The 12,500-nt window shown below is 37.4% G+C and overlaps 1 protein-coding gene across 3 annotated transcripts in view; it reads right to left on the reverse strand.

The window, feature by feature from the left end:
• mRpL52 (mitochondrial ribosomal protein L52) overlaps positions 1 to 12,500 on the reverse strand; it is a 110,026-nt gene that overhangs the window by 61,845 nt on the left and 35,681 nt on the right. Inside the window, exon 1 of one of the 3 annotated variants that reach the window (XM_068351958.1) lies at positions 1,468 to 1,641. The exons of the other annotated variants lie outside the window; for them this stretch is intronic. Coding sequence (XP_068208059.1) covers positions 1,468 to 1,612 — 145 coding nt within the window. The 5' untranslated portion in view covers positions 1,613 to 1,641. Of the gene's footprint in view, positions 1 to 1,467; positions 1,642 to 12,500 lie in introns of those variants that run through there. 3 annotated transcript variants of the gene reach the window in all.

Genomic DNA, 12,500 nt, shown 5'->3' on the forward strand with positions numbered 1-12,500 from the left:
GTAATGAAGCTTATTTTACCTGTACCATAAATAAATTAATAATGAGATTCTCAATCTTTACTTTTATCCCATTTTATCCTGAAATCAGATAGGATAACACCCTGCTATCATCAGTTTTGGCAACCTATTGTGGTCAGTTTGGACTTTTCAAATTCTTTTATGTGCATTGCCCCACCTATAAATGCAGCCAGATCCCTGCTAGGATTTTTCAGTGTACCTATACTTATGCCTACTTTCATTAACCGTCCTAATTTTGGGCATAAAAATAAATGTTCGGTAGTATCTTCATCTTTGCACAGGTCACAAATTATCTTCATATTTTCACCGAAAATTTGCAGGCCTCATCGGCTAACTGCCCCTATGAGGTATCAAGTTAACCATAATTAAGAGACTCAGTAGGGAAGGTTGGCAAGTTATCCCGTTGCCCACTTTGGTTACCAAGTATACAAATAACAGCTATAACACACTAGTTCTGTTAAAGTATCGGAGTGTATGCATGATAGCAGCCACCCGTGTGTTTGATTACAGCTAACTTAGAATACGGGAGTGTATGCATGATAGCGGCCACCCGTGTGTTTGATTACAGCTAACTTAGAATACGGGAGCGTATGCATGATAGCGGCCACCCGTGTGTTTGATTACAGCTAACTTAGAATACGGGAGCGTATGCATGATAGCGGCCACCCGTGTGTTTGATTACAGCTAACTTAGAATACGGGAGCGTATGCATGATAGCGGCCACCCGTGTGTTTGATTACAGCTAACTTAGAATACGGGAGCGTATGCATGATAGCGGCCACCCGTGTGTTTGATTACAGCTAACTTAGAATACGGGAGCCACCCGTGTATTTGATTACAGCTAATTTAGAATACGGGAGCGTATGCATGATAGTGGCCACCCGTGTGTTTGATTACAGCTAACTTAGAATACGGGAGCGTATGCATGATAGCGGCCACCCGTGTGTTTGATTACAGCTAACTTAGAATACGGGAGCGTATGCATGATAGCGGCCACCCGTGTGTTTGATTACAGCTAACTTAGAATACGGGAGCGTATGCATGATAGCGGCCACCCGTGTGTTTGATTACAGCTAACTTAGAATACGGGAGCGTATGCATGATAGTGGCCACCCGTGTGTTTGATTACAGCTAACTTAGAATACAGCAGTGTAAGGGGGTTGGCAGGGGGGCGTTAGGCTCCCCATTAGGTAAGGACACGGTTATAGGTTAGGTTAAGAGGAAAATTTGAGGTTAGTTAATGTCCAAAAAACCCCATTTTTAATCCACAAGGGAGGAACTGGCTGCTGACACACAATGGCTCCAAACTATCTACCATATCCTATTGTAGACTTGCCTTTGATGGTATGGCCTAACCTCACCGGGACAAACTCCACCATTATATAAAATAGAAATACATGCCATTTATCCCAGTATGCACTAAGCACTTTGAAAAATTACACAATTTACCTGCTATAATTATCCTCTTGGCCAATAAACTAAACATCTTGACAAAATTTGATTGCCGCACTTCAGAATAGGCAGACGAAAACTTTGACCAGACCAGAAGCGTCAACAGTTGAGAGTGAAGTGCGTTGTCTCTGGATCGGCACATCAAAGTAAATTTCCTCTTAACTCTGTACGTGATGATTTTTTACTTCTTTTAGTTTATAAAAAAAAATTATTGTTTAAACTTCCTATTGGAAAGTGTTTCTCTATAAATACTAAAACATTCCTTTTATTTTTCATATAACTAAGATAAAAAACATTTAGAAATGCATTATACAGTATTGCTCCTCTATTTTGTCCAGAACGTTGGATTAAATTGGTACGAGTACTCAAACTGCTTTGGTATTGTTTTCTTGTCTTCCGTGAATATTTATTGTCTTTCGTGTATTTTATTATAATAATAATGTTATCCTATACCTTCGATAATGTTTATGATTTTCTTATCCGTCAATTGCTCCACTAATGGGTTACACCAGTTTTTCCTAGTTTGTTCTTTTTTTATATTTTTTATGCGCCCGATTAGTAGCCTACAGACAGCCTGTAGGCCTATATGCCTTGGCATAGTTGTCAAGCTTTATGAGTTATTCTCAATTGGCCTTCTGCCATTACCCTATATTTGATGGGTAATTTATAGTTACTGTGGAGAATTTTTTAATGGTTACGTTCTGAGTGGGAACTTAGTCCGGGAAAGTCTCCTTATAACAGTTACATAAAGTTCAACAGGGGAGGATAATGAGCACTTACTCTCGGGGCACAAACACCCTGCTAATACTTTACTGTCACAATTCACTAACCATCACTCTAAATGCAAAAGGGGGAAATTTTACTGTCCAGAGGCCGAAGCACTCCACACGTAGGATTAAGAATAATTTATGGCCTACTCTAGCTTTGTCAGGTCTATAGTCATTTCATTCTCAGGCTCTGTTCCGGCTCCGTCCCAGCTACCCCAATGAAATGCTGGACAGTTATTTTACGTTAATGTAAGGTAGACAAAATCCAAAATGGGAGCAGTGATGTAAAGTAGTTTAAAAGTTTAAAGATAAGGATCTTTACCTTCGAAGCAAATATATTAATGCAAAGTTCCTCGCTGTTACCACCTATAGACTTACTTAGGTTTTCTCTTTAAATATTGGGTACTTTGTCCCGTGAACAACTATTCATTTCACACATTAAAATAAATGAGGGAGCAAAAATACTAAAGAGGTTTAATTAACCTAATATTGATTTATTTCACAAATTTACATGAAAGAAACGGACATCTTAACAAAGGCAAAAAATGGTATAAAAGGAATGCAATTCAAATGATGAAAATGATGGGTTAGACACGTGGTCTGCAACAATCAAAAATCATAATGGGGTCTGGCACGTGGCCCACGTGACCCAGAGACTATGCTAGTCTCAAACCAGAAATGATAACGAAAAAATATTTACACACAATCCCACCGCACACAGTCCGAATAGTGTAATTAGCCAGGTACCCTATCAAGTTAAAATTAGTCTAAGCTAATAAAAAATGGGGGAAAACTAAATGGCCATTGATGTAGTACCTGCACTCCTTTAAGATTAGTCCTATGCCCGTGGTGGCTGTTGACCTGGTTTTCGCTAATTGGCACGCTGCACTCTTGCCTGGCTCACCCCAAGAATTCTCACTGTGGCTGCAACTAGGTACACCAGGGACCTCTTCTCAATCTCTCCGACCGGCAGCAACAGGACTCGTTGGTGAGACACGTTTTGGAAGAGAGAGTGGGGTGAGCCAGAATTGGCCGGGTTCAATGACCAGGCAGGTCAGCAGGCCAGGGCAGCTCCTCGTAGAATGGGGCTCGACACTACGGTCGAAGAGATCACCTGGCTTCACCTTGCCAAACAAGTGACGGTCATGATGCGCGCGGTAATCCATTGAGGGTGCCGTATCGGGACTTCAGGACAGGGCAATATTTTGTTGCAAGGAGTGCAGAGGAGGCAGGATTTTGTACTAAATACTCAGATAAATCTTGCTGCTCTGAGGGAGGTTATATATACAACAATCCTACCTAATCTGGCTTGCTAAAAATTAATATTTAAAATTATTAATTAGCAATGGACTGGTACGATGGGCATACATCTTAAAATTAACAAACCTTAATTGGTATTGAGAAATATAAGATGCATTAATTCAGCAGTATTGGAATTTATATAAAATGTGCAGTTTATGAATTTAATCCCGACCCATGTAGTTTAAGGAAAGAACCAACATACGCCGTGGTTACACTAAGGCCCTCTAACGTGCGTATCTACGCTGTGACGTCACGAGCATGGCGTGCGCCACTGTCAACAAGTTTAGGTTAGTCTTCCCTATATTTCGTTAAAGAAAACTAGATGTAGGAGAGAATTTTTAAGGGGTAGCTATAGTATTAGTAGAAGAGAGCTAAAAATACGATTAAAAGAAGAAGAGTGAAGAAAATTCTTCACACCCTGGGGATAAAGGGGAGGAAAAAGGGAGGGGGGTTAGTTCCGGCAAATGTGATTCAACTACTTGTTAGTATGAGCGAGATAAGGTTACTGGCTGAATGATGAGTGAAGTTGTTCTTCACATCATCGTCCGTTTAAAGTTAACAAAACGCCTTTAACGTTAATTGAAATCAATTGAATCAAAAGCTATGCTTTCACGTGAATTTGGGGAAAATTGAACCACGCAGGCAATGTTTCACGGAAGCGTTAATATAAGCATATGATCAGTTTTAACTTTAAACGTACGATGCAATAATAATTAAAGGATTAAAAACACTCAATTCTTCCCACCCTAGGGGTACGGATAGAGCAAAGAAAACATAAGCCAATAACAGTCGAGGTCGGCAACAAGTCCAGCCAATGATTAATTCAAAATTATGGGGGTGAATCCCAATCCCGGTCTGACACCCAACGTTTTACATAGAATATTTCTACAAATAAAATTACTGGCGTACTGAGAACTTTGTATTTGTCGCCTGACAAAAGGAGAAAAGTTATCTTATTCTCAGCGTTAAAATTTGAAAAATCATCTGACTCTAGTTTGAATGACAAAGTGAGACGAACTAGGTCCATGGGGACATCGTATTTCTGACAGCTAAGGTCTTGGATGTCATCTTCAAGGGAAATGTTTGCAAGGTGAACATTAAAAACAAAGCTCATATTCAGCACGAGCTGAAGGATGTCAGGGGGATTATGGCAACATGACAAGTTGTCAAGGCAAAAATTAAATTTACGCTTTGAGGTTAAAGCAAGTGATTGACCTGGAAAATGCTGCTGTACGACTTGGCAATAATAATAAAGGTTTAATGTGACGTCATATAGGACTGAATAAAAATAATGAATGGTGTTCATGGTACCGTTATCCTTAAGCAAATTGATTTGTAAACAGGCTCTAAGCTCCGGTACTAGGTCTACATGTGTGACCTTCGCTAAATCCGCCGTCAGTGCACAAGGTTCCTTTCTGACAATTAAAGTCTTAACATTGTGATCACGCGGCTCTTTCTGAGGGCGGGTTTCAAATCCTAACGGGGATGGTTTAGCTTTGACACGGGTTGGAGCGGAAGTTACGGGCTTAAGAATAGGACAATCAGGCAACGTGAGCACTGGTCCATGGGATGGTACGACTTTAATGATTGAATATACAACCGGTACAGGCCTCTGCTGGCCATCACGCACACGGTTAAGTTGTGTGGTATTTGAGCTACCACGAGGGGGGTCCATGTTAAGACAATGAATGGGGTTTTCTCCGGGACGGACTGTCACCGGCGGCAAAGACAAAGGGGGTTGAGGGCGATTAAACACTGGTGGCTTAAGGTTTGGAGATGAAGGCAGAGCAGGTGGGGCTGACACAAAATTACTAATTGTATGCCGTGTTGGCAACATAGTATTGAAATGAGATGATTGAACAGGTTGGGGTTTTAATGCAAAATTAATTACATTGTGCTTTACTGCCAAGACATTAAAAGGATCAACTAGGGGATCGTTAATAAAATTTTCAACGGGACGTGTCACTGAAGGTGTCGTCTTCGTTGAAGAAAAAGACTGATTACGATTAATTATTAAATTGGGATGAGCCATGAGGCTGTTGAATGCAATTTCAACTTTACTCGAACAGGCAGCAAGCACTGGATAATTTGATTTGACAATAGGATGGCCGTAATGACGTCTCCAAAAATTCTTGTAATGGTTAAGTTCATCTCTTACTTTACCAATAAGGGTTTTAAAATGATTTACGGCTTCTGGACCCATGCTGGGAAAATCCACAGAAGCAAGAGCATGAAGTGCTAGGTCTGCGTCCTCACACACAAAGGTGAACGTCAACTCCTGTTCCTTAAGCCTAGCGTTAATCTCCTCGGGGCTAAGCGTTTCCGCCTTAGGCGGTGAAGGGTTGTTTACGTTAAGCATGAAGTCCGCCATCTTGGAATGACCACGTTTTGATGAACGGATTCGTGAAAGCAAATAAGGGATAAATCTGAATTTTAAAGGAATGTAAAAATGAAACTTTACAAATTTACAAGGTTGACAATTAATCATTTAAATTTACTCATGATGATAAAAAATGGTTAAATGGACAAAAAACATATAAATCATGAAATTACTTTAAAGTACAAAGTGATCGGGTCCAACAAAACAGACGATGCCCAGGTCACGTGACGTGAAAGACTTTGCTAAAATGAATTATTTACGCACGTGGCGATAATGACTAATTAATTTACTTTAAAGAAGAGCATATTAGAAAGCACATGGGCTTATGAATGCAAAAAGGGTAAGTTAAAAGTGAAAATAACAGGTCGAGGCTGACACTGTTGTGACGATTTCACAATTACGGGTGCACTAAGGCGACCACTGAACTATTCAAAATGTAGATTGGCGCACAAGGCAGCGACTTAGATTTTAAAGTGCACTCTCTTGGAGGCTAAACAATATGAAATTTCCCTCACGCGGAGGTAAAACAATATTTCCTCGCTAAAGGAAATTAAATTAACTACACGCAGTAATTTACTTACGGTAGCAAACAATTACGAACCCTTAGTTTGGGCTGTAAACAAGATCCGCCATCTCGGAACAAACACGTGGAATGAAACGGACTTGGGGTTAAGTTTCTACGTTACTCGTAAGAAGACTTAAAATTATGTTACGCCAATTCGCTCGGTAGGACAAGGACACGTGCTAGGTATACGGGAACATTAGTTAGAAAAGTTAAGGTTGGTTAGGGAAGGTAAACGACACAAAGGAAGGTAGACCAAGGTACAAAATGTTACAAATTAGATGCTTAGCTAGCAAAATTAGTTGACAGGACGAGTACACCGGTGCTCTAGCTGAGCAGTAATCACGGGCGTCTGAACAACAAAAACCTTAGTTCAAGTAGCTTAGAACTTTCTGGTATAAGTGGATTCCGCCACACGTGGGTGAACGGATCCGAGATAAAGTGAAGTTCCTACGACAAATTCTAGTCTTTCTGTAGAGAACATTCAAGCAACAAATTAACCTGGTTACGTAGCTCTTTCCTTAAACACGTGGTCGATACAAAAACATCATGATGATTACAAATTTCTCTTCCCAATTAAAGTCTGAGCATTACACATTCGACAAACTGGCTGTGTGCGTGTGGGTAAGTGATATAGCGAGTTACTATATGCTTAATCAAGCTGATTAATTACGTTAATGCTTCATAAGTCAAAGGTAAAAGATCCGGTTCGAAGGACCACTCGTGTGGAGAATTTTTTAATGGTTACGTTCTGAGTGGGAACTTAGTCCGGGAAAGTCTCCTTATAACAGTTACATAAAGTTCAACAGGGGAGGATAATGAGCACTTACTCTCGGGGCACAAACACCCTGCTAATACTTTACTGTCACAATTCACTAACCATCACTCTAAATGCAAAAGGGGGAAATTTTACTGTCCAGAGGCCGAAGCACTCCACACGTAGGATTAAGAATAATTTATGGCCTACTCTAGCTTTGTCAGGTCTATAGTCATTTCATTCTCAGGCTCTGTTCCGGCTCCGTCCCAGCTACCCCAATGAAATGCTGGACAGTTATTTTACGTTAATGTAAGGTAGACAAAATCCAAAATGGGAGCAGTGATGTAAAGTAGTTTAAAAGTTTAAAGATAAGGATCTTTACCTTCGAAGCAAATATATTAATGCAAAGTTCCTCGCTGTTACCACCTATAGACTTACTTAGGTTTTCTCTTTAAATATTGGGTACTTTGTCCCGTGAACAACTATTCATTTCACACATTAAAATAAATGAGGGAGCAAAAATACTAAAGAGGTTTAATTAACCTAATATTGATTTATTTCACAAATTTACATGAAAGAAACGGACATCTTAACAAAGGCAAAAAATGGTATAAAAGGAATGCAATTCAAATGATGAAAATGATGGGTTAGACACGTGGTCTGCAACAATCAAAAATCATAATGGGGTCTGGCACGTGGCCCACGTGACCCAGAGACTATGCTAGTCTCAAACCAGAAATGATAACGAAAAAATATTTACACACAATCCCACCGCACACAGTCCGAATAGTGTAATTAGCCAGGTACCCTATCAAGTTAAAATTAGTCTAAGCTAATAAAAAATGGGGGAAAACTAAATGGCCATTGATGTAGTACCTGCACTCCTTTAAGATTAGTCCTATGCCCGTGGTGGCTGTTGACCTGGTTTTCGCTAATTGGCACGCTGCACTCTTGCCTGGCTCACCCCAAGAATTCTCACTGTGGCTGCAACTAGGTACACCAGGGACCTCTTCTCAATCTCTCCGACCGGCAGCAACAGGACTCGTTGGTGAGACACGTTTTGGAAGAGAGAGTGGGGTGAGCCAGAATTGGCCGGGTTCAATGACCAGGCAGGTCAGCAGGCCAGGGCAGCTCCTCGTAGAATGGGGCTCGACACTACGGTCGAAGAGATCACCTGGCTTCACCTTGCCAAACAAGTGACGGTCATGATGCGCGCGGTAATCCATTGAGGGTGCCGTATCGGGACTTCAGGACAGGGCAATATTTTGTTGCAAGGAGTGCAGAGGAGGCAGGATTTTGTACTAAATACTCAGATAAATCTTGCTGCTCTGAGGGAGGTTATATATACAACAATCCTACCTAATCTGGCTTGCTAAAAATTAATATTTAAAATTATTAATTAGCAATGGACTGGTACGATGGGCATACATCTTAAAATTAACAAACCTTAATTGGTATTGAGAAATATAAGATGCATTAATTCAGCAGTATTGGAATTTATATAAAATGTGCAGTTTATGAATTTAATCCCGACCCATGTAGTTTAAGGAAAGAACCAACATACGCCGTGGTTACACTAAGGCCCTCTAACGTGCGTATCTACGCTGTGACGTCACGAGCATGGCGTGCGCCACTGTCAACAAGTTTAGGTTAGTCTTCCCTATATTTCGTTAAAGAAAACTAGATGTAGGAGAGAATTTTTAAGGGGTAGCTATAGTATTAGTAGAAGAGAGCTAAAAATACGATTAAAAGAAGAAGAGTGAAGAAAATTCTTCACAGTTACACTTGTTTTCAAAACCACTTGCCTTGATGTTATCTTCTTTCAGGTTACTTCACCGAATCAAAGCCAATTGTTTTGTACTGTACCATTCATGTGTGATCTATAGGCCTACATCTATTTTTTTTTCTTTTTTTAAACTGTCGATGTCAAACACAAGTTATTTTCACAAAGTTTTCGGTGGTCATTCAATGTATTAGAAACAGTTTCTTTTAAAAATCACTGAACAATAACTTCGCAATGGCATAAACATCCTTCTAACAAGATTCAAGAAAATAAACTGAAATACTTTACTCAGCCGCAACGTCCCATTCTGTGTTTCTTTTATTGTACTCTATTGCTATGGAATGTTGTGATGTGTGTAACTAGTTACTTAAAAAAAAAAAAAAAAAAAAAGGAGGGAAAATTAACTCATGAAAAAAAAATATATATCTTACGGTCTACGTTAGGCGCAATGGCATTTACAAACAAACACAGACACACAAACAAAGACAAATATTTTTTTTTTTCAAATATCATTTCTGGCTTAATTAATAATATGATCGCGGTATATAGGATTGGTATTTTCTCCAGAAAGTTTGCATTTGACACATTTAAAATACATACTTACGTATATGTGAGTGTATGTATTGAGTAAAATACTACTGTAAAACAAAAACACAGCTGAGGTAATAGCTATATAGTTAACTTTAATTTTTAAAAAAAAAATAGTTTATTTTTCTAAAATTCTATTTTGAATATCCAACTAGTTAGTAAAGTGAAATAACCAATTATAGATTTTTTTTTTATTTTAAGAAATGCTAGGATATTCAAATAACTTCTATTTATACAGAATAGATCTCAAATTATCTGATAAAATTCTAATGTACAAAAATAGGTTTATATTTCCACTTGCGAGGACAGATTCATCATGGTTATATGTGCCATATAAGGGCTCTCCAATTCTTATAAGACCAATATAAATGTTGGTGGTAAAAACATTAGATTTTACCGTTGCAAACGAAATCATAGTCTCAATGCCAAAGCTGCACGAATTTGTTCGTCAAATTTTCAACCCAATGACTTTGTCAGAACACTCAGGCACGAATTAGTCAATTGCTGCCCTAAGACTGACCGAAATCTAAAAGAAGATGCCATACCGACACAAAATCTTTATAATAATGTAGTTACTGTTGATTGAGGTAAGCCTATCACTAATATCTCGACACTTTGGTTTACTAGGCAATATGTTGCATGTAGCATTTTGGTCAACTAAGAGAACTGTATATGAATAGGATTAATTAGAATATTGCGAGAATATAACGGATGTATCAATTATATTTCTCATGCAAGTAAATCTTTGGTTACGATCGGAAGGATGTTTCTGAAGATATGAGAGAGAGAGAGAGAGAGAGAGAGAGAGAGAGAGAGAGAGAGAGAGAGAGAGAGAGAGAGAGTTATTAAAAAAATTCGTGTGTATAAATACTATTATTTGAGCTTTAAATCATAATAAAAATGTTTGGCTGCTTGGAAAGTTTTCAAAAGTTTTCATCTTGGCAGATCCACCCTATCTAGTCAATTTAATTAAAAATAATTTAACAAAGTATGGTTTTCAGATTGGAGATAAAATCACAATTACCTCAAAATTTATATCAGAAATTTCGAGGTTATTTTTTACTTTCACATGAGTAATAATAGCTATACACTGAAGGAAGAGGGTTACCATCCTAATTACTATCCAACATAGATTAAATTACACTAAATTTAGAAATAGATTGTACTTCCCTTAATAACAATAACAATAACAATAACAATAACAATAAAAATAATAACAATAACAATACCAATAATAATAATAATAATAACAATAATAATAATAATAATAATAATGATAATAATAATGATAATAATAATAATAATAATAATAAATAAGTGTGTTCTGTAATATTGATATGTTTCCCATAAAAAATAAGAGATTACGTTTTCTAATAAATGAAGGTGTTATTTGAATTCATAGAAAATGTAATTGTTCTCGCTAGTTACTATTTAGGGTAAACAATAACAATTAAATTTCAACAAGAACTGGTTTAATAAAAACAAAGTATTTACAGAATATATTGAAATATGCTTATTTATATAAATATTAACCAACAATTAAATTTCCTAAGAGCATATTTGTGCATTAATTTCTATGGTTACCAATCGGGAATGATGTTCACATATTTCCTATATCATATCTGCTATGATATGGCGTAAACCTATCTATGTAGGCTCTCACGTATGCAGAATATCGTTACTATACAGTGAACAACTATGGCCGAATTTAGTGACGCATTAAGAATGAAGCTAGATACCTCCAATTTCTGTGGGTTCTAACTTTGAACAATAACGGAATAAAATGTGCAACAGACTAACCAGTAATTTTTATATTCCTAATTACCTACTAAAAATTTTCCAAGATTTTTTTCTCCTTTCAAATCATATAATAGGCAACTTTTAAAAGAATATAAATGCGCTATTGGTACTTTACCACAAAGTTTAGCTCAATGTCAGTCTGGCTCAAACATTGTTAACTAGATTAATAAAAGGACTACACAATAGGGAAAGAATTACCCCTGCACTAATTAAATTACACTGGCTACCGGTAAAAGCGAGAATTGAATACAAGCTACTCTTACTAACGTTTAAGATACTGAACCAAAATGAACCAAAATATCTAAAAGAATGCCTGAATAAACTAGAACTAGAAACAAATGTTAACACAAGACACATGAGTGACAAACATAGGCTATCTGAACCAAGAACAAATAGTAAATTTGGTGAAAGGGCTTTTAGCTACTGTGCGCCTAGACACTATAATAAACTGCCAACTGAAATGAAGGACCTAAAGGGAGCAATTGAATTTAAGAAGAAACTAAAGACATTACTTTTCACAAGATCATATGATTTGGAAGATGCTACAATCAAAGAATTGTATAAGTTATAATGAAAATGTTTCGTTAGATGATTAATATGGAACCGCCCGAGAAGTAGTTCACTCGAATTCAGTGGAGGGTTGGATTTAAACCCAAAACAAGTAAGTAAGTAAGTAATAAAGTTACTAGGCTAGAGCCTCAGTTAAAAATTAAGTAAAGTAATTTTTGGATATGGGATAAGATTATTGAAAGTTTTAAGGACAAAGTTCGAATCATATTTAGCGTCTCGACTAGGCTTAATAAAGCAAGGGTTAAATTATATAAATAATGCAAAATGTTCGATTCCTATTTTATAGGTTTCCTTATATATACCAATGAAAGAAGGGCCATATTATAAATCTATCCCCAGAAGAACTAGTTGGAAAGGTTAGATACTATAAGCCCAACAGTGAGGAAAGGAAATGAGGAAATAAATAAGCTATAAGAGACGTAATGAAGAACTAAAATAGAATATTTCAAGACATTAGAATAAATATTTCAGATGTAATCTATAAAATTTCTAGATAAGAAGAGGAAAAGATAGATAGAATA

This window comes from Palaemon carinicauda, chromosome 28 (assembly GCF_036898095.1).
Source record: "Palaemon carinicauda isolate YSFRI2023 chromosome 28, ASM3689809v2, whole genome shotgun sequence".
Classification (NCBI taxonomy): Eukaryota; Metazoa; Arthropoda; class Malacostraca; order Decapoda; family Palaemonidae; genus Palaemon; species Palaemon carinicauda.